At 48.6% G+C, this 23,337-nt stretch overlaps 1 protein-coding gene across 5 annotated transcripts in view; it reads right to left on the bottom strand.

Annotated features, from left to right (window-relative positions):
• The window catches only part of TAB2 (TGF-beta activated kinase 1 (MAP3K7) binding protein 2), a 62,942-nt gene that overhangs the window by 17,611 nt on the left and 21,994 nt on the right, over window positions 1-23,337 (bottom strand). For 3 of the 5 annotated variants that reach the window (XM_076074973.1, XM_032973561.2, XM_076074974.1), the window contains exons 2-4: window positions 21,514-21,860; window positions 3,067-3,415; window positions 579-1,205 (exon numbers count right to left, since the gene is read on the bottom strand). In XM_076074973.1, the coding sequence (XP_075931088.1) occupies window positions 579-1,205; window positions 3,067-3,415; window positions 21,514-21,615 (1,078 nt within the window). In that variant the 5' untranslated portion in view covers window positions 21,616-21,860. Of the gene's footprint in view, window positions 1-578; window positions 1,206-3,066; window positions 3,416-4,209; window positions 4,322-16,045; window positions 17,641-21,513; window positions 21,861-23,337 lie in introns of those variants that run through there. The other 2 variants (XM_076074975.1, XM_076074976.1) reach the window with 2 other exon arrangements.

Below are 23,337 nucleotides of genomic sequence, written 5' to 3'. Positions count from 1 at the left end.
ATTATGTGATGACCAATTTGAAATTAGCGAGCTGTATGTATGTTGAGCTTCTCTTGTACAGTACGTAGCCAACTGTGCTGATCAGAGGTGTGAAAATAGATCACTCTTTTTCTTCATGTAAAAAATTGGTTCTGATGTTTTTCTACCTTAGGTGGTGCCAATTTTTACTCTGGCCCATGAACAAAAATTTGGGTGTGTTGGTGGGCCGTGACGTCAAATTTTACATGACGTCTGTGCCTTTTATTTATAGTCATTTCATCTCTTGTTTATCTTGCTATCATTGCGCCAAGATGCATCTCTTTACGTCTTAAGATCTTTCCGTGGGCCACTACAAGAGCCTTCGCAGGTCACATCTGTCCCGTGGGACACCAGTTGAACAACCCTAAGGCGAATCGAACGAAATCAGATAGATGAGACGAAAAGGGCATCAAACTCGTGAATTGAACTGTGACCGCGGATTTGACCACAATCCATCGAACCGCGAAGACTGTTGCGTCAAATCGCTGCACGCCCGGCACGAATGGCGGACAATCGACGAGCCATCCACACATCGACCGCACTATCGCGGTCCGGCTTACCGTGGGACACGAGCGACGGTGCCGCGTTCCTCACGCCGCCCGTGCTGCCCCAGTGTAGGTGCGGCTGCTCGATCTTAATCTCGATCTGGTTTTTCCGCGTGGCCGTGGGCACGGCGGACGCCGGCGAGGGGCACGCGGCGGAGACGCCGGGGCTCTGCGCCGGTAGCGACGTGGGGCCGGCGCACGCGGACGAGCTCAGGCCGTTGGGCCCACAGTTCAGGTATCCGAGCTGCGACTGGGGTTGCGCAAACTGGACGTGTGCCGACACGCTGGTGGGCGACGACACGGGCATGTAGACGTGCGATGTCTGATGCTGCTGCGACGAGCTGTACACAGTCGGCTGCTGCGACTGCTGCTGCTGCTGCTGCTGGGCTTGCTGCGACTGCTGCTGTATTGAACTGTACACGGTGGGGATGCTGTAGAGGGACGGCTGCTTGGACGATTGCATATACAGAGGGGGCTGCTGTTGCTGCGTCTGCTGCATCATCTGCTGCTGCTGTTGCTGCTGCTGGGCCGGCTGCTGGTTCAGGCCGCCGCGGATGTGCAGCGACGTGGGTGTGCCGCGTCCCGTCTGCATGTTCGGTTTCAGCGTCACCTTGATGGACTGTGGCTGCTGCTGCGACAGGCCTGCACTCACCCACCCACAGAACATGAATAACATAAGTAACCCGCTGAGGGCAAATACAGCAGGCTCCTCCGAGCTATGTTCAAGGGCCGCGAGCTTGGGTCCTGCCGAGGATGTGGCAGAGTTTTCCTGTAACCATCGCCGCCGCTTAGATCACCACGTTCTCCGTTACTCGTTTTGAATCAACTGTTCGCGGTTTCTCCCCTCCAGCGAACGAAATCGAATATTGGGAAAACAGATGGCTTCCCTCGAAATCGGGACACCAATTCTCTTCCTTTCTTTTCAAAAAAGCAGATTGACGGGTCTACAAATTTTGCGTGCGCCATCCGGGTTTCGTTTCCAGTTTGGGCACGTGGTTCACTTTGGCCAGATCCTCCCCGTGTGCCCGCAGCTGGCGCTGGTGAAGCCAATAAAGTTAATTGAATGATCGATCGGTTTCCACGAAATTCACACTAAGTGCAGTGGACGCGACAGACGGGGGTCTATGGAAAATCCGGTCTGGTTCGCGTTTACTTTTTTCGCGTGGATTGAAAATGGAACTCCCGTGCACGTAAACTAAGTGCTGCTTTTATTCTCTTCTCAACTTTGCATATGCACGTAATGCACGCAAACATAAACACACGGAAATAAGACCCAAATATTGTACCACAAACCATTAAACACAAGACCTGTGGATAAGAAGAGAAAATAGGCAGAGATTACAAAATACGAGGCTTAATTCGCATACAGTAAGCCTCATTTCCTGATGAAGCTTCATGCATTTCTTGGTGGTAGGTACGGCTGTGCCCATCACCAGATATCCCTGCATCAGAACACTCACGTGCCCTGAAAAAAGCTCCCCAACCCTCATCTATCCGTGCCAAACATCACGAAGTCCCTACAACACCGGTTTCCATTTTGGCCGCCCATCCAAAGCCTTATCTAGGCTGAGCCTCGCTTATTTTCTGAGATCTAACGAGATCGGCCACAATCTGGGCAATTAGGTCACAGGCTAATTAACACTAGTCACACCTTCTAGGTAGTTATCGCTGTAACTTGCTGTGCCTTCTCACCCTCTACATTCTCAATCTTTGATGTCTCTCTTTGTTCTTCCTCCTTGTGCTCAATCCACGCTTTCGCTCTCTCTTCTCGCCCCCCTTCAGCGGAACAAAATTCCACCTCAACATTAAACAGTCAACTTCGCTCACTAGTTTCCACTCTACACTCAAAACTCACTTACCGTTCCCTAGCTTGCCCCATGACCCCTTAATCTCCCGTCATAACCACCACCGCTGTTCCCTCTTCATATTCTCATTATATGGCGATCACTCATTAACCCCATTCATTCAATACAATCGTCATAATTTACTGTCATCAATTTCGCTTTCACCAAATTCACGCATTATCGCAGATCCGCCACCCATTGCTTCCGCTCATCTATTTCATTCACCTCATCTCCACCATTACATTCATATGTTGTACCGTTCTTAATTCTCTGTAAAGCGGCTCGGTTGAGGCGGTAATATAAATTACAATAAGTTTTACTCTTTCTGGCAATAAAATAGGTGTTAAGATGTTCAAACACCAAATATAAACCTTTTGCAAGGATTCAAGTTCGCATTAATCACACGCAGTGCTTGTAGTGAACATGCAAAAGGTTGATATTTGGTGTTTGAACATCTTAACACCTGTTTTATTGCCAGAAAGGGTAAAACCTATTCTTATTTTTTCATACTTTGATACTGGCAAAAAAAAAGGTCCCATTTTAAGATAAATCACGTTAAGATAAGATAAGCCGGACTAAAACCTCGGCAAGACGGGCCGCGAGTTTCAACGCCAAGGCTCGCAGAGGAACCAAATCTCGGCGGGCAGCAGACCTCTCACCTGTGACGGCGTAGATGGGGTACGCGTGGAGACCGCCTGCCGAATCGCGGCGGCCCATGGGCTGGCTGGGTAACTCTCCGAGCACCGATGTGCCAGACAGGGGGGCAGGAACCCCTGTGTTGCAGGGGTTGTTGTGCAGCCAGATGTGGCTACTGCCATTGCCCACGTTGAGGTGGATGGTGTGGGTGTGCAGGGGGCTCCCGGCAATGCCGCCGCCGCCGCCGATGCTGCCACCGCCGCCGCCGCCGCCCCCCCCTCCCAGGACTCCGGTCTCCTCCGAGTCCCTGTCCAGATACTTGTTGCTCGCCTGGGCCAGGGCCTCGGCACATGCATCGCGGTTGTTCTGGTTCTGATGACGAGAGAACAACGAGTATTCAAAGGGGAGCGATTGAAAATGCCGACGGGGACACGCGCGGCGCATGGACAACGACAAGACGGCGATTTTTAGTTTTTTTACCGAGAGTGGAAACGTGACGACGTTTCAAGGCACTGAACAAAGAGGGACGTGGATCTTTAGGGTCTTCGTGCAACTTATACTTAAAAGACACAAAGAAGCACACATAAGACACATGTGCACAAAATAAGCATACGCATGCATGCATACATTCAGTTACACGTACACAGCTACAAAGACTGCTCCGCATACCCTTAAACAGACTGTTGCGGAAAGTGCGCATAGTGAGCACAGATTAAGGTCTGCACGGCACACGAGGGGGTAATGTGGCAAGAACCACGCTCGGCCGCCTTTGTCTCCCCACAGCTTATGTTTATGCACCACAAACTAGATACTCGACTGAGGAGAGGTTTAGGATGGGTTCAGATATGAGAGTAATTGCTACCAATGTTAGAAGAGACTGGGAATAAAATAAGTATGCTAACCAGTTCCTCCCACAAAACACAATACACAGAGAAAAAGGTATGCTCAACCAAAACACAGACATGCATAAGGACATGTAAAGATCCACAGATATATGCTTACAGTCACACCCACAACCACACGCAGAGAAACTACAGATCTACGGACGCACACAGTTCCACCGAGATTAAACACACACACAGTCGTGCAGAACCGTCACACGAGTACGGACAGGCACACCCACACTCACACAGATCACACACGTGCACACACACACGTTCACTCACACTCTCTCTCTGCAGCATCACACTCCCTATTCCCTGCTCCGTTCGTTTCGGCCGTATAAAACAACATTCACTTCCGGGTTCGCCAAGAGCCGCCCCTTGCTGGCCCTGCCCGACACAACATGTGTGGAGGAAGCAAAAACCCAGGCACGACCGACGCGCCCCTACCACCACCCCCCCCCACCTCCATCCAACGCCACTTCCACCACAAACGACTCGCAAAACACATGGCCATGTGATCCAGAGGAGCCTCGATCAAATTTCCACCCGCGCGCAGCTCCAGGCCTGATAACGTTTCCACACATGTGCAGCTGCGAGCGAAAGTCCGTGCTTGTGTTGGACGGGCGCCCTGATCTCCAGGAACAAGGTGGGTTGTTTTGTTTGCACTCATTTCTCATTTATTACGTGCGGTTTGCGCTGCTCGGCTGCTCGCCAGAGGTGGAAGAGGAATCTGCACAAACTTCGACAACCCCCTTAAGAAAAAGTCACTCTTTTTTGTTTCACTGCCTCTTGAAGACAAGTCCGGAGCAATGTCACATTACGGACCGTCACATATGGGCCCCGAACCAATTGAACTGCCTACACTCAGGGTATTTTATTTGTGCATGGGTGTAACTGTCGTTCTTTATAGATGCTCACACGCAACAAAGTGTTATTCATCTCGCATACATTCGCTTAATTTTAAAAGGCAGTTTAAAGCAGGGCATGTTTAAAGGGCATGTTTAAACCAGCTTGTGCTTTATTTTTCTTCATTAACCAATGTGTATCGTGATATAATTGTCATTTTCTGTAGATCCACATGTCATACCTTTTAACATAACCGCTTATGCCTCGCTGACCAGCGAGTCGCAAATTGGACTGTAATGTTTTACGGCAAAACTCCAAAAACCCATGCATATACATGTGCGCGCATACATATACGCAAACATACAATTCAATTTGATATTCACCAGCCTTTACACTTCAAGTAAAATGAACCTGGAAAAGTACAAATTTGCCCTATCTTCTCGATTTATAAAACTAATGTTGATTCTTGGCAATACAGCCCATTGAGGTATGTTCCTATCAATAAAATACTGCTGGGTCACCTCTCAAATCCTCACCCTAGAATACAAGATGATGTGTTGCCAATAGTGCGTTGTCAAATTCTCCTCTGTGTGCCGAATTCCACAGACTAACATGGAGCTGCTCCCACAATCCACCATGCGACGTGGTGTATGTATGTATGTTGAACTTGGTTTGCACCGTATGTAGCCAAACATGCTCATCGGAGGTGTAGGGGAAGAACAGCAAACTAAACACAAAAAGCAGTTCTAAAATAAATACATTTTCAATCGGGATTTAAAAGTGGATAGCTGCAGTGGCTTCCTAATATCGGCAGGAAGAGCATTCCAGGCGGCCGCAAAAGCACATATGAAAGCACGCGATTGTCTTTGTTTGATGGCTGGTCAAAAGCTGCTGCGAGGATGACCGGAGTGCGCGTGATATGTAGGCCAGGATTACGGGGCAGTCGGCCCCGGTGGATGGAGGTGAAAGGACTCGAGAGCGTGACTGGAATGTCACTAGAGGGCGCTACGGCGACATTCCTGAAAAATCACGTGGCTGTAACTTTCAATATTTTCTCTCTCACGACCGAGGCTTCCGACTCCAAGCCAGAGAAAGCCCCCCCCCCCCACCTCGTGACGTGTCTACAAGACAACACGAATTTGTGCTTCATGCGTCTTGCTTTATAACTAGGTGAGAGCCACCGAAACCATTACCACACAGGGACACATTCATATTTTAGTCAAGTTTTTGTTTGTGGTTAGTTTTAACATTTCGGTCAGGCCCTGCCCCACCCCCTGGTAGGATTTTCAAAGATTAGCACCCAGCGTATCACTCAGCGTTGCCACAAGGCCCTTATGAGTCACTCCTGGATCTACCTTCTTCAGCATGGCTGATGTAGATCAACATCTACAATTTCACATTCAGGTGCGCAAGCCAAACAACCGCATCAGGAGCTGCGGAGTAGTGTATCGCTTTGATGTCTCCGTATTTGTGGATCGGGTCACTGCGTCGCTATACGTTGTTACGGTCTGTTCTGGATGACCACAGTCGCACACTCGTGGAGAGTTTTAAATTTTCCATTTGTGGTTCTACCGATTCTGAACGACTCCTTCACCGCACTCGCAGCTGAGGCTCGGCAGCGTCGCCTGTGTTTACGAGACGTGCCCATACAAGGCATTAGCGCCGGGGAAGCAGACACGCGCCCAGCGTTATCAGCGCAGCACAAACACGCGCCACTCAGGGCCCCGCTCTCTCCAATTGCGCTAAATTGAGCTAAATGGGGAATAGTGTGGAAATTAGGCACGCTAAAAAAAAACCTGCGCACACACGCACGGTAGACGGTCCAACTGGAGAATTTGTCGAGTTATCCAATTCGGTGCATGTTTGTTTTTTCTTGAAAATTACACTAGAAAAAGCGAATTATGCTGTATGCGCGTTGATGCGTTTTGACTGTAATAAAACGGTTGAGATTACTGTATAATAGTGCATTGATGTTGACCACTAGCACTACAATGGATGCTGCCATTGTGTATAATAGGTTAGCATGCTGGGCTTGCAATCCAGGGGGTGCCAGTTCCATCTGTCAGCACTGCAGTTGAAACAACGGTGCAGGTTTTTTTTTAATCCACCCAGCCTCTGTCCACCCAGCAATACAAATGGGTACAATGCAGTGGTCGATCTAAAGTGTGGGTATTCGAACAAATTCCAAGATGTCTAGCCAGCCTGGAAGAGTAGGCCAAATACCTTTTAGAGGGGCTCTCTTGAGCTCCCTCTAATGTTGAACACACAACACACCTCCGATGAGCACGGTTGGCGACGTAGGCACAAAAGAGGTTCAACATACACACACATACAGCAATTTGAATTGACGAGAGAGGCACCTTGGCCGGCAGTGCGGGGTGAGGAAGAAATTACCCTTTAAAAGCACCACAAGGTGGCAGGGAAAAAAAAATGCTGTCTAATCTCACGGCGTCCCGCACCTCCGTTTCAGCACGGTTGGCTACGTACGGCGTGAAAGAAGCTCAGTATACGTACGTATATACATCCTAACCTCTGCACGCGGGCAACAGTGCGATGTCCCCTCTGCTTTGCTTTTCTTCGGGCACGGCATTCACACCCACCAAACCGGCTCACGTCACACGAGATCCCCTTCCCCCTGGGCCTGGGGTGAATGGAAACTTGCGACCCTGTCAACTGGCAAAGCCAACTCCGCCAGCTTTTAGGAAAGCTCTTTCCGATGTCGAAAACCCAAGCACATAAAACCTTGGTTTGTCGTCTAACGCCATGCCCTGTTGGGCAACGCTGCCCAAGAGGTCTGCGGCAACCGCATGATTTTGTGATTATTGCCCAAGCATGGGCAGCAGAGGTGGGTGGAGTCTGGAGGCACCGGGCCGGGATGCTTGGTAACGCCGGGTTGACTTAGGGTACCGTATCAACTGGCCACACCCGTGCAGGCTGCTGAGACCGCTCACTGTTCCAGGAACATGCTTTTTCATCCAGTTATCTTTATAGGAATTTCACGCCGTTTTGAGTTTTGGTACAGCTCGGTGTTTTTTTTTACAAGCCCTAACGGATGGAAAGTTGCGGGGAGGGGGAAGTTTCTATGACTTGCCGACTGCACAAACAAGCTGGACTCCTGCATAGACCGCACCACAGGGTGCTCAAGGAGAGGAACAAACCCTAAATAACACCCCACCGTGAAATAAAATGTACAAGCCTGCACCTGCACGGACGGCGGCGTCCGTAAAGGAAGCTGCACGTGCGAGAAATTAACGGAGGGATGCTAGTTATGTAACTTTACAACCACCATCCTTGCAAGGGTCCTCCCCCCCCAACCTTGCCCTGTGGGGTAAACCCCACCGCGAACAAAACGTAGCGTCACCTGCCAGCCGGCACGGTCGTTGGCGCAGAGAAACGCTGGCACGGGTCCTACCGAGGGGAGCCACGCACAGAAGTGCTGCCCCCCCCCCCCGCCGCCCTGGGGCTATAGCGCAGTGCGGCGCTCGCGGCGAGCGGCACGGTGCTCCGCTCACCGCACACTCGAGGAACCACCGCGGTTCCGTCTCTCGCTGTTCTCTGAAAACGGACAATTAGTGTGAGCGGCGGTTTTGTCTTTCACGCCTAGATGTGAGCGGCGGTTTCGTTTGAGAAAAAAAAAATAGAAAACCCAAAGCAGAAATGTAAGGCGATTTGTTTTTTTGTGAGCAATAAACTTGGGAGTGGGCTGCCTTACATTGCCAATACATTCTTGGCAGAGCGTTCAAAAACACTCTGTATATATGCACACTGCTGCATCTTTTCTTTCATGCCTTATGCAGACATCCCAACCGCCTGAATAATGAGAGATCTGCAGACGAGCATTCAACCAGCTGTAACACACAAAAAGGAAAAAGCGGTAAACTTTAGATTTGGCTCCGACCACCCTCTACCATCCGATGTGAAATCGCTGTCCACAGAAGTGACCGACATGGTGGTACCTACGACAGCCGAAGGTGCTGCCTGTGTGGCGTAGACCCACACCGGGCACAGTCAAACGCTACATTCCACACCCCAGCGGGAAAAATAAATCCATCATGAGAGCACAACCTGCTCACTCTCACAGTCCAGCAGATGTATGTTGAACTTATTTTTTGCACCGTACGTTGCTAACCGTGCCAATCGGATGTGCGGGGGAAGGACAACAAACTAAACACAAAAAGCTGTTTTAAACCTTTTACAAGGAATCATGTCTGCATTAACCACAATGCTTGTGGTCAGAATGCAAACAAAAAACACTCTGATAATATATGCATTGTCTTTGAAACTGATTGGTCCACACCAGAGGCAGCTTTCTTTTGAGCCTCGTCTCAAACGGTGTTAAACCAGAGGATGCCAAAAGGCCTTTTAAGTTAATGCAGACATGATTCCTTGTAAAAGGTTTCAGTTTGGTGTTTTAACATCTTAACACCTGTTTTGTTGCCAGAAAAAAAGGGGAAAAACCTATTATCAAATGAGTTTTAAATTTGGATTTGAAAGTGCATAGCTCCAATGTCTTCCTAATATCGGAGGGATGGCCGCAGTAGCACACCTAAAAGCGCGTGACCATCTTTGTTTGATGGTTAACCAAAAAGCCACTGCGAGCATGACCGGAGTTTGGGTGATGGTTTCCACTCATTGACGAGATCAGCAAGGTATTGTGGTTTATTTGTGACAAGCACTTTACGTGTATTGAGTGCGACCAAATGTGATTAATCACCACTCTTTGGGGGCACACCCACCGCCGCTTGCTCGGAACCGCTCGGAGATAGGTGGGTCGGAGGGGGGGGGGGAAGCTGGCAGGGACTTAGGTATTCCACAGTGGAACCGCACAAAAGGCCAAGCTACTTCCGAAAACCAAAAAAGACACGGCAACGATGCCCCGGCTTGCTCCGTCACCCCGAAACCACCCATCTGCACTTATATATTCGTAGCTCATGTCATATGATTTTGTGTTACATTGCCCAAGTCGACCTTGCAAAGCGCATTTGTTTTCTTTTTCACATTTTTGTCTTTTGCAATAGTTTTTCCCCCGATTGTATCGGTACAATTTCACGAGACAAAGTGTCCATTCATATACCTTGCCAGGTAGTGCAACCCTTCATGATAAGAGCTGCTACGTCTAAAAAGCGCTGAAAGTTACCTTTTTTACTCCCTCTTCCACTGTTCATCTCGCGACAAACTGATATTTTATTTCTCAGAGTTGGAATTAAGCTAAATTCAGCGCAAAACGAAATTTTACGTGATGCTTTTTTTCCTGTGCAGTTATTTTGTGACTGGGCCGAGACCATCAACTTAATACACCTAAACCAAGTTTATTTACAGGCCGCTGCATGGGATGAAACCCAGGACCTCAGCGTTGCCAGCTCAGCGCTCTAACCTCCAAGAAACCTGGCTTACCTCTCAGCCACCACTGCCTAAAATGGCATTTTACCGAAGTTTGTTTTCCACTTTGGAACAAGACGCCCTTTTACCTTTATTATCTACAATCCAGCGAGACAGAACCTTGTTGTGTCTGGGCATTTTTCTGCCACAGGTCTCCCTTCAAAAAAGAGAGACCTTTGGTTACCACGGCCTCTCGCCTAGGTTTTAAACGCAGAGGTTAGCAGCCTGCTCAAACGACTCCGGGGTAGGAGCAACACGAGTGGCGTGCCGTAATTTAACCGGTCCTGGCTCCTTCTCCACTTTCACAAATCCGCACTGACTAGCATGGTGAAGTTATGTGGGCATTGTAAAACATCGAGCCCCAAACTTCTGTCACGAGTATCCGTTCTGAAGAGTCTGCATTCCCCAAAACGGTGTCTAATTTTTTTCCCTCCATAATAAAACATGGCAACTTGTGCAGAAAGCACATTGGCAAAACTCCTCTTTACAGCCACCTCCACTGATGGCAATCAAAACGCATTTTGCTGTTTATTTGCCAGCAGTGATATTCAGCTGAGTCCAAAGTGCTTTGTCCTGTGCACGCCATGAAGTTCGGCATCTAAACGCCACGCTGCCGAGACAGGAACACGCTACGGTTCTCGTGGCATAGTTAAAACTTCCCTCTGGGGCTTTTCTTTGTAAATCTTTAATCGTTGGCATAAGCACGCCTTCTTTGATGTGAACAACAGCTTATGAGCAAATCAGCGTTTTTTTCCATTTAACGCAATCCTTCCACGCCGGAAATCAAAGCAGAGGGAAATGTTGATAGGAAAAAGAAAATTATAATATACCCCAACCAACAAATTTCCAAGCGGTCGCAGCTTTCCGAATATTTCTGTTTTGCGTTTAGGCCAAAGACCGGCCCCATCTCGGCCCGGCGAGCTCCATTCCAGGTTGATTTCACGCAAACTGAACGCTCAAAATGCAAGCCAAAAAGCAATTTGTGTTCCAAGTGGGAACCGCCGGCACACGCACAGGAGATCTCTGGCAATGGGCGCTGGAGCGACGGTGCAATTTTCCTGTTGCGCCGTGTACCTGCTGCCGGCTATCAAAGTGGGGAGGGGGGAGGGGCAGGGAAGGGGGGCGGCAGGGGCTTTGCTCTCAGGGAATGCGGCCAAACCCAGCCAGTGCGCGGCTCGCTCGTGCATTGGGAATAAACAATATTTGAGCTGCGGAGCTCGTTAATTAAACCGCAACGTCAGCTGCGCTGCACCAAGCGCGCGGCCAAAAAAAAATCACCCCCCTACTCCCCCCTCCAACTAAAGTGGGTGAATGTAGAGCACCACAGCGCAGAGAAGAGAAACAGGACCAGTCCTGGGTGTGGGTGGTGTACTCAACGATGCCTCCGACACTACCACAATGGGTATGAGTGCAGGGGCTGTGTGTGCCTGTGGTCTATAGGAGAGCCGGCAGGGAGATGGGCAGCCCCCCACGAGGGAACTCTGGCACCATCGCGTTCATGTTGAACGGCCAAAAGTGCGGTCGAAGAAACAGGACCGGTCCTAGGTGTGGTCCACTCACCGATGCCTCCGACACTACCACAATGGGTATGTGTGCAGGGGCTGTGTTTGCCCGTGGTCTATAGCAGAATTGTCAGACGATGGGCAGCCCCCCAAGAGGGAACTCTGGCATCGTCGCGGTCATGTTGAATGGCCAAAATTGTGGTCGACTGTTATGTCTCACGTTGTAGTATTGTAAAGAGTGGCTAAAGTTCTATGAAAGCTCTTCATCCTTCAGCTGCGTGAAGGCGAGGTTTGGGTAGGCGGGCTTATTGGATGGAGAAGGCACGTCAGGGTAGAGCACTTTTGGTAAAATTTGTTTTAAAGTTTCCAGAGGAAATGGAGGAATAATGTACATCTTTTGTAGTTTAATTCTTGCTGCTTAAGAAAGTGCTGACACAGACAATGGGTCTGCCCGTAGTTTACTACATTTGATTGTATAATTCTTATACAGTGCAAGTGTTCTGTTTTCTTACTTATTCAGTTCTGGCGATGGTCTCCAGTCCACCTTATGAAGCCGCCTACTCCTTCAAACATTTACGCGAGCGACACGTTCCACGAGTTCAGTTCCTCGGGTAGTGGTGGTGATCTGCAATCCCTTCGATGAACACCTATTCATTCCACGCACGCACATCCCTGGGCTAAACATGTTCTTATGCAAGAAGCATGCAGGATGGGCCCAGGGCGATGGTCCACTGTCACGACCGAGTTTCCGGGAAGTGGGATTTCTATCATCAGGGTTCAGGGTCATCCAAACTGGGGCATGACTTCTCCATCCCCCGTACCAGAGAAGTCAAGAATAGGTTTGGGCCATCCGGACAGATTTTTTTAAAATAAAATTTATTTCTCTGCCGATTGTGAGATGAACTATTCGACTAATTCCATCACTTGAATTTAATTGGGATAAATAATCGTCAACTCTCTTCCCATGTGTGCCGTTTGATGTAAGGTGATGGGCGAGGCTTGGTGAAGTCATTGGCATGACCAGCCGCATCGTGCTGAGTTTAGCTTCGAGGGGGTTTTCCGCCTTCATGAAGCAGGATGTCAGGGCGACTGCTATATTAAACGTGACCCGAGCAAATTACGACAAAAATGTAGTCCATTACAATTTTTCGTCTTATTTGGCAAATGGTCTCAGCTTTACTTTTGAGTTTACCCAGTTGCTCGATGATTTATGTCATCAACACACATCGACCATAAGCAGGCGGCGATGGAAAAGGCACAGCGCGCACACCAACGCAGTTTATTTAAACGGCGAGAAAAAGTCTGCAATCGAATCGAATGGGAAAACCAAACGCGGCACTGAGCAGCCATTGTCCCCCAAGAACACGGGGTCCACGGGGGCCAGTGGGCACCCACACAGTGGCACTCCTTTTACTGCGCGCAGCCATAAACAGCTGGCCGGCGGCTCAGTCCCAATTGGGCACCCATTAATGAAATATTGATGGGACCCGGGTGCCTTTTGTCTGCGAGTGAATGAGCGCGCCATTGTTTCGCGTGTTGTGTTAGCGAAGGCTTGAACGGTCTGTCGTCCCAACACCGGCCAGAGCGTTCGCACGCCCTGGGCTGAGCATGGGGAGCAGCGGGAGCCACGATTGCTGTGCCGTCGAACTCATGCGCGAGCTGCAGTTGCATTCGTAGGCTTAACAAAACGCGTTATAAATTCAAGTTAAATTATATTACTGAATCTTTGGTTCTCTGCTGTACGTATGTATGTATGTTGAACTTCTTTTGCACCGTACGTGGCCAACCGTGCTAAATCGGAGGTGCAGGGGAAAGACAACAAGCTAGCATATGTTTGACATTTTTTTTCTCCATGCGCTGGGAGTATCTTCAGAACACCAAAGGAGCAGCTCACACTATCAATTTATTATATAAAGTTGCCGGCTACTTGTAGCGTTTTATGTAGGCTAAGCTGATGTGCGTTAGCTTCGTGACGCGTAGAAGCTCAAACGTATGTAGCATTAAGGGGCCATCCATTTAGTACGTACGCAAAAATCTGTCAAAACTTGACCCCTCCCCCCCGCCCTGTATGCACACGTACTTTTTACACCCCCCCCCCACCTGCGTACCTACGATTGATGCACCCCCCCCCCCGAATCTTATAGAACAGCCCAAATTTAATCCACGCATAAACGATGAAGGATTAATAATATTAACGTGTTTAAGCAAACAGATAGTCCACTGCCGGACTATCTAACTCATTTGACGGAAAATTTAGGCAAATTATTATCGAGGCTTCACCCCCCTCCCCCCTTTTCCTATGCCTACATACATTATAAGTAGACCCCCCCATACGCAAGCGTACGCATTTGGGTTAACCCCCCCTCCATACATACGTACTAAATAGATGGCCCCTAAGTTAGCATTTTAGTCAGTAGTCATGTTCTAAAGGAGGACCCCCCCTTAGCCTAAAAAACTTTGGGAAATTTCTTGATTGTCTGCTTTATTTCCATTCCTGGGATAACTTACATCTGGCCCGTTCATCTGAGAACACTTCACATAGGAAAAAAACCCTACAAATTCCTTAATGCATTTGATTTAAAAACTTTCCAACTAGCAAAAAAAATGCTAATTTCCAGATGCTATAGTTTTTGGGCAAGATAAGAAATGAAATGCTTTTTAATTTTTTTTTTTACCCTGTGCAAATAACTGTTTAAAGATGGCTCTAAAACTGTGCCGTTGTACCAACTCCATCCATTGCCTCAAATATATCAGACTGGTGTGTAACGATTTATTATTGCTTAAAAAGGGCAGTCTATGTACACGTTATATATTATAAAATTGATCATGTGACCCCTACAGACACTGGAGGCGCGGTATTCACCACAATGGGTTGAAAAAAAACAATCCATTCTTGAAGTGAAGTGTGACCTTGAATCACGACAACTCACGGAATCACAAAGTAGGTGAATCGATACGTGGTTATTTCATGCCCACAAACCAACTAAAACAACTGTACATTGGCTGCGGTACTGTGCCTCGTGGCAGCAGTATTTGTCCTGCACCTCCGATTAGCACGGTTTTCTATGTACGGTGCGAACGAAAGAAGTTCAACGTACACACCATGCATGGGTCACTCTTGCTCACTCCTGTAATAATCGTCCCACTCTCAGGGCTCCCTGTCAGTCCTGGTCAGGCCACAGGGAATTTAACATCAAGTCGAAGTGTCTTCCTGCTCTCATGAGCAATGGGGGGGGGGGCAATGCTCACATCCGTTGTGTCCCTAAGTCAGCAGTCAAAATTCGGCATTGCTATGGTGGGAGGGGGCTAGGCAGTACGGTCTGTTTACGGGACGTCCATCGTTGTCCGGAGTGTTTTTATTACGATAATTGTCACTGTTATGAAAGGGCAATTTCCTGGCTATCAAGTCGCAGCACAGGAGACAAAGAGTTATAACACGGACGCGTTTTGACGTTTGCGTTAGTGTGGGTGGCATCTAAACCTGCTTTGCACACACCAGGTTGGGCGTTTTGGCGAGAGTCGCCACGGCGTGCCTGCACTGGGCTTGCAGTGACGCACTTTACAACTGATCAGCGTCTGTGTAATGCGCGACGTAAAGTGTTGTCTTTCGTCTAAAACCAAACGCCGTAGCAGAGAAGGGCAGCGGGTCGTCACGGACAGGTTGAACGTTAAAAACCGCGGCCAACCTGCCTACAGCTCCAGCTCGGGCTCTCATCGCGCAGCATGGCGCTCGGTGTTGCCGTGGGACGCCAAACGAATTCCAGAAATTTTTTTTACTCTTAAAGCGATCGGGACAACTTTTAGCCAAAGTGGCAGCTAACTCAAATAACCAGCTGTGAACAAATTGCATTTCCCCCCCCCCCCCTAACCAAAATATAAAAAATATAAAACGCTTCGTAAAACGTGCCCGAACCTCAAAATAAAACACGAGCTCGGCATTACTTGGCGGAGACGTGAGCTGTCAAAGTGAGCGCAGCTTGAGCTACTAATGGCTTTAACATCAACGAGCTAAGGTTTTCTGCCGATGTTTAATTTGCAGGCGAGCCGCCCTCAGAAAGGAAGTTAAGGCAGCTCCAGCATATGCCTGCTCACAGATACAAAACGTCTCTCCCCGACGATGCAACAAACTCCGCGGCTGCTGCTCGCTACGGCAAACAGCAACGCTCCACGCCACGACCACAGCACTCGAGTAATCCGCCTGCAGTGCCCTAGCTTCCCACTGGAGGGTGGGACAAGCCCTGCGTGTAAACATGCTACATTCACTTACAGTTTCCACATTACGTTCAAAGCATATCCAATGCAACAGGCAGCTATCCCTACGAGCGGTAAGCCACCGCGCAAACAAACAAGCAAGACACACGAGTAAAACCGCGACGCAAATTTTCCATTACCTGAGGCCGTGTATCGAGCTTCGATTTGGAAAACTCTACGTGCACCACGAAGCAGGTCATGGCCCCCCGCCTACCGGCCCTGTCAGCGACGGCGCGCAGGCTCCGAGGATCGTTCCAGCGCCGCTCGCCCCTCGCCCGCTCCGGCTCGCGGCATTTCAGCGGCACCGGCGCCCGCCGCGGGGAGGCGAGAGCGGGGGCCCCGATGCGGTCACGGGCATGCGCGCGTGAGTACGACGGTGCCGCGCGGAGCGAAGACGGCCGTGCTCAAAAACGGCAACGCAAACTGTCGCAGCTGCCAAGAGACACACCGCCGGACCATCTGCCTCCGCGGTACGCAGGGGGGGGGGGGGGGGTCTGGCGAACAAAGGACTCCGCGTAGCCTGGGGCCCGGGCGCAGACACCCGTTTATCGGCGACCAGCAGCGTCGCTCGATGGAAACTAGTTTTTGTGGTTCGGGTGACGGTCCGCGCGGCATCCAGCATGCCGTTCCGTTCTACGATCGCGTTTCTTGTGCAACCTTCCCCCCCCCCCCCCCCCCCCCCGTAACCACCCCCTCCCAAAATGAGATGCGGAGGGCGGTTCATGGCAGAGCAGTCAGCCAGGTGGGGCTTGTTTACGAGACACTATAGTCATTGAAAGCAGTTCACACGTTTCAACTAACTGTCACGTGGGTATCATAGGGAAAAGCAGCGTGCTTATTTATTTACTTGATGAAGAGGACACAGCCTACATGGACTGTACACAGGAGATACAGCATACGCCACTCAACTAAGGTTGACGACAAGTGCTTGTTTGAAACAAATAATCAGCCGTGATCTATCCACTGATTAATGAAGACTTCCCCAGGCTATCGCCACCCTCACGGTTTCACGACGCAATAATCTGCGTAGTCCATGCGCAAGAGGATATCTTTACTACTTCTTAGCGACCATCATCCCTTCTGGTGGAGAAGATGACAACCTGGCCGTGGTCTCCACTGTTACGTGCGTCTTACAAACTAATGTCATCAACCTGGCGATCGAACGCCTGAAAAGGGCCTCTAAATCAGGGAAAAAAAATGTCCTGACTAATTTGTCCTAATAGTCAATGTGCCGTGTCCTAACTTGTGTATGTTTTGCGATCCACGTGTTCGTCTTTCGGTCCATGAGGGTAGTTCCAGGAAAATACCTCTGTAGGCTTATTTTCACCATTGTCAACTATTGTATTTGCTGATGTACAGGTGTCTTCTTACTGATTAAAAGCGTTGTTACTTTGGCACACTGATATGTTGCTTTTCATTATCAAGAACTGATTTTTGTTTTTAGTTTTTTGTCCTTCCCCCCCCCGCGCCTCCACGGTGCAAAAAAATTTAAACATACAGTGAGGGGAAAAAAGTATTTGATCCCCTGCTGATTTTGTACGTTTGCCCACTGACAAAGAAATGATCAGTCTATAATTATAATGGTAGGTTTATTTGAACAGTGAGAGACAGAATAACAAGAAACTCCAGAAAAACGCATGTCAAAAATGTTATAAATTGATTTGCATTTTAATGAGGGAAATAAGTATTTGACCCCCTCTCAATCAGAAAGATGTCTGGCTCCCAGGTGTCTTTTACACAGGTAACGAGCTGAGATTAGGAGCACACTCTTAAAGGGAGTGCTCCTAATCTCAGCTTGTTACCTGTATAAAAGACAACTATCCACAGAAGCAATTAATCAATCAGATTCCAAACTCTCCACCATGGCCAAGACCAAAGAGCTCTCCAAGGATGTCAGGGACAAGATTGTCGACCTATACAAGGTGGGAATGGGCTACAAGACCATTGCCAGGCAGCTTGGTGAGAAGGTGACAACAGTTAGTGTTATTATTCGCAAATGGAAGACAAAATAACTGTCAATCTCCCTCGGCCAGGTGCTCCATGCAAGATCTCACCTCGTGGAGTTGCAATGATCATGAGAACGGTGAGGAATCAGCCCAGAACTACACGGGAGGATCTTACCAATGATCTCAAGGCAGCTGGGACCATAGTCACCAAGAAAACAATTGGTAACACACTACGCCGTGAAAGACTGAAATCCTGCAGCGCTCGCAAGGTCCCCCTGCTCAAGAAAGCACATATACATGCCCGTCTGAAGTTTGCCAATGAACATCTGAATGATTCAGAGGACAACTGGGTGAAAATGTTGTGGTCAGATGAGATCAAAATGGAGCTCTTTGGCATCAACTCAACTCGCCGTGTTTGTAGGAGGAGGAATGCTGCCTATGACCCCAAGAACACCATCCCCACCGTCAAACATGGAGGTGGAAACATTATGCTTTGGGGGTGTTTTCTGCTAAGGGGACAGGACAACTTCACCGCATCAAAGGGACGATGGACGGGGCCATGTACCGTCAAATCTTGGGCGAGAACCTCCTTCCCTCAGCCAGGGCATTGAAAATAGGTGGTGGATGGGTATTCCAGCATGACAATGACCCAAAACACACGGCCAAGGCAACAAAGGAGTGGCTCAAGAAGAAGCACATTAAGGTCCTGGAGTGGCCTAGCCAGTCTCCAGACATTAATCCCATAGAAAATATGTGGAGGGAGCTGAAGGTTCGAGTTGCCAAACGTCAGCCTCGAAACCTTAATGACTTGGAGAAGATCTGCAAAGGGGAGTGGGACAAAATCCCTCCTGAGATGTGTGCAAACCTGGTGGCCAACTATAAAAAACGTCTGACCTCTGTGATTGCCAACAAGGGTTTTGCCACCAAGTACTAAAGTCATGTTTTGCAGAGGGGTGAAATACTTATTTCCCTCATTAAAATGCAAATCAATTTATAACATTTTTGACATGCGTTTTTCTGGATTTTGTTGTTGTTATTCTGTCTCTCACTGTTCAAATAAACCTACCATTAAAATTATAGACTGATAATTTCTTTGTCAGTGGGCAAACGTACAAAATCAGCAGGGGATCAAATACTTTTTTCCCTCACTGTACACGCATCAAGTTCAGCTTTCGGAAAGCATTTCAACCTGCTCTCGTTTGCCTTTTTATTTCATAACTTTCAGCCTGGTTCAACTTTGCCGCAGTGTAATGGTTAGCACGCTGGACTTGCAATCTAGAGATCACCAGTTTGGACTGCCAGTGCAGCAATTGAAACAATGGGGCAAGTTTCTTAAATCCCCCCACCTTTGTTCACCCAGTAGTATAAATGGGTACACAGGTGATCAGTAGGTCACAATAAAAAATATTTTGTTAAGTAAACTAGATATTTTACCAGGTAAGACCCACTGAGGTATGTAGCTCTTTTTCAGAAGCGACTTAGCCACAAATGCTAGCTCAAAGAAGTGGCTTATCACGTGGAAATGATAGCCAAATGTCTTCTAAATGTGGAGGGGAAAAACCGAAGGACCCAGAGAAAAATCCACACCACCTCGGGGAGAACATGAAAACTCTAAATATACAGGTGTCAGGATCGAGATCTAATCCACGACCTCCTGTATACCAGGCGAGGGAGTTAACATCTCACCACCGTGGCTCCCACGTGTGGTGGGGTATTCCCACCTTCTCCAAGATCTCTGATCATTGTGGAAAAGTTTGGAAAAATATCCTCTAGAGCAGTGTTCTTCATTGGAAGGCCCGCGGGCGACCGGCAAGCCCCTGGTGGCCTTTAGTGAGGCCCCCAACAATACACAACACGTGACAACACCCCCACCAAGCTGTCAAACCCAATAGGTTTCAAATGTGTGGCAGCCCTCACACTGATGTCTTGACGAAACAAGAGTGCCCCCTCTGAATATTAGTGATGAGCACTGCTCAAGGGGGGCTTTCTAAAGCTGCCTCTAGCGGGGGGCTCATCTGCCAGCTGTGACCTGAGCGAGTAACAGCTGGGCTGCACCTTTGCCACCTTCAAAATATGTCCGAGGTATACATACTCGGAAGTGTTGTCCAGTTGTTCAAGTACAAACATTAAAAGTTTTTAAATAGCACATACAAATAAAAATACTTGGCACATTTAAAATAAACAGTAGGTTGAGAGTTGAAAGACTGGTTGGGGAAGGGGCTGCCTCAACTCGTCATTGTTACAAGATTAAATGAGTATCACTCTGTGGGAAGTCGACAGTGACTGTCCATAGCAATGTGTATATTTCACCACGAACTCTGGGGCTACGAAAATTGAGTGCCACCCCCTTTACTCGTTTGGGGCAATCCATTGAGGAGGTATGCAAAAAATCTGTCAAAACTTGGCCCCTCCCCCCCTCCCTGTACGCACGAGTACTTTTTACACCCCCCCCCTCCACCTGTGTACCTACGATTGAAGCACCCCCCCCCCCACCCCCCCAAATCCGAGAGAACGGGCAATATTTAATCCACGCAGAAACGATCAAGAATTAATAATATTAACGTGTTTAAGCAAATAGATAGTCTACCGCCGGCTGCATTAAAAAATTAAGTTGCGTACCTTGGCCACTTGTTTTGCCGAGCTGCGTGATGGCTAGCAGTCAGTGGTACGGTGGCATGCAAGTGACACCTCTCCCACAGTCCTACTTCTCCCGTTAGAACTTGTTGTCTGACAGCTGAAGAAACTGAACTGTGGCTCATTTGAAGGCCAATGTAGACAAATTTATATCGAGGCTTCACCCCCCCCCCCCGTTTCCTATGCGTACGTACATTGTCAGTAGACCCCCCCCCATACGCTAGCATTTGGGTCAACCCCCCTCCCCCCTCTATGCGTACGTTCTAAATGGATGGCTCCTTCGAGCAGAGAGTACTTTCGAAAATTGGGACTGTATGTATGAACTGATTTCATACCATACGTAGCAGCCAACCATGCTAGGTAGCATAGGGGGCAGAGGCAGCAGCTAAAGGACAGTAGGATTCAGGCAATATGCTGTGATGACTGTAGATAATGGAACAGAAACCAAAAGAGAGAAAACACTAGCTCTTATCTTGTATACATATACCCGAGCGGTGCATCGATCTGGCGGCTGTACGAAACGACTTTGAAGCTTGGTTGCGCAACAGATCGCTCAGGCAGTGGGCCCAGGGCTTTATAGCATCGGGCCCACTGGGCAATTTCACCTTGCTTGCTGCTCCACCTCTGCAAGCTCAAGATCATCCCGGCATGCGATGTATGTATGTATGCATGTTGAACGTCTTTCGCACCATACATAGCCAACCGTGCTAATCGGAGGTGTGGGGAAGGACAACACACTAGCATATGTTCGACATTTTCATCCATGCACTGGGAGCATCTTCAGAACACAAATGGAGCATATCACGTGATAAAAAAGTTTTCCAGCTGCTGCTGGTGTTTTATGGAGGCCGGACGATATTATGTAAGAGCTTTGTAAATGATGCGTATGAGCTCAAACGTATGTCGCATTAAGTTAGCATTTTAGTCAGTGGTCTCTAGCTTTAAAGAAATTTGTCGAGTCTACTGGGGGCCGCAGCGCTGCGTGTCGTCGTGCTGTGTCGGGCGCGTGAAAGCGCGGCAACGGGCACCTGTAGGATGCACTCGGAGACGACGCCCTCGGGGATCTGCGGGAAGCGCTCGCGCAGGTCGTGGTAAACGTGGATGTCGATCTGCTGCGTCCCCTGGGCCATGGCTCTCCAGGCAGCCACAGGAGGCGCCGCGCTCCTCGCCTCGTGCTTCGCCACCACCGCCGCCGCCGCCGCCGCCACCACCGCTGTCACCGCCACCTTCCAAGGGGCCGGTTTCACTCTGGTGCTGCTGTACTTGCTCGCTGTGCCCGACAGGCACCGGGGGAAGGCCCGGGCTGCTGGGCTAGCCGTACAGGGCTGCGCCAATTGGTCTGCGTGGCCTCATCCTTCCTCCGGCATTGTCAAACCTGCGGGATAAACCCACCCGCCCGCGGGTTGCCGTTAATGCACGGCAGTCTCGATGCACCGCAAATAAAGTATCAATGAGGGTCAACCTGGTACAGAAACTGCCAAACACAAGGTCGGGAGCATCAGTGCTACAGACATCAACGATGTACCTTGTGTACTCTGTAGCCGAATACTGTGTGTATGCTGCGTATCAATACGATCAGGGTTTGATTTGCATGTTGGCGAATGTTCCCTTGTGTCGGATTTCTGGCTAAAATGAGCCAATATCACTTATTGCCACTTTTTTGCCGTTTAGTCAAGGTGTAAATTTTATCATGTTTAAATCTCTCACGTTAAGTTGCAATCCTCCGTAAAAATCATAAATGCAATAATTCACCCTCCCAGTGATAAAGTGATTCGATTCAAGAATTTATATTGGTCTAATTTTTAGCACCTTGTTGGCAATGCTTATCTTCCTGCCCATAACGTTTGCATAATTATGTTTGCCGCATTCTCCTACTTGAAATACTATCATAACATTTGAAAGACATTTGCCTAAAATAAAAATAAATGTATTCACCACTATGTGCCCAATGAGCATGCTCTAAACTAAACTGTTTTTATTTGACAAGGTAGGGTCCACTGAGCTATATAGCTCTCTTTCAGAAGTGACCTGGCCGCAAATGATCGTCAACGAAGTGGATTATCATGTGGTAATTTACAGCAGCCAAATATTGAAAACGCATGTTTCTACATGTGGAGGGAAGAACCGGAGGATGCAGAGAAAAATCCACACGGCCACGGGGAGAACATACGAACTCCAAATATATAGGCGTCAGGATCGGGATCAAACCCACGATCTCCTGCATACAGGCGACGAAGGTAACATATCACCACCACGGCACCCCAAATCCTCGCTCATAACATCAGTAATTTTGTATCCTGTAGCATTAAAATTGCATGCCTTCATCGTTACACGAGTGCCATGTATATTAACGTCAATAAAAGCATATAGGAAATTGGTTTTGAATGTATAATTTAAACATGTATTTTTATGACCATAAGATGTAGATATCACAAATACACCGCTAAAGGCAAGCTCACAAAAGCATGCTCCACTATTGGTGATGAGACTCTTTCTCCTGGGTGTTTTATTCCACCTGTTCCAATGTTACACCATCAGACACATGATCTACAGCTGAGGAGGAAGGCCTCCCCATGCTGTGTTCGGGCCAGAGGGGTTGTTTGACCAAACTTCGCAGTGTGGTGTGCTAAAAAGGGAGAGCAGTCGGACTTATTTGGCTATTACTTGTGAATGATGTTAGCCGTGGCTGGGAATCAAATAAATCAATCCAAAATTTGTAATGTGCCATATTCAGCAAAACAAGTTGAGGCGGAAGCATGGATGGTATAGAGGAAAAAATAAACAAAATTCAACCAACCAGAAGAGAGAATGTTTTTTTTTAGTCTGGTCTTAAAAGCACTGATTGTCACAGC

The sequence above is a fragment of the Petromyzon marinus genome, chromosome 51 (assembly GCF_048934315.1).
Source record: "Petromyzon marinus isolate PM22_M1 ecotype Great Lakes invasive population chromosome 51, UKy_Petmar_22M1.pri1.0, whole genome shotgun sequence".
Lineage (NCBI taxonomy): Eukaryota > Metazoa > Chordata > Hyperoartia > Petromyzontiformes > Petromyzontidae > Petromyzon > Petromyzon marinus.
This window is presented reverse-complemented; position numbering and strand designations above follow the sequence as displayed.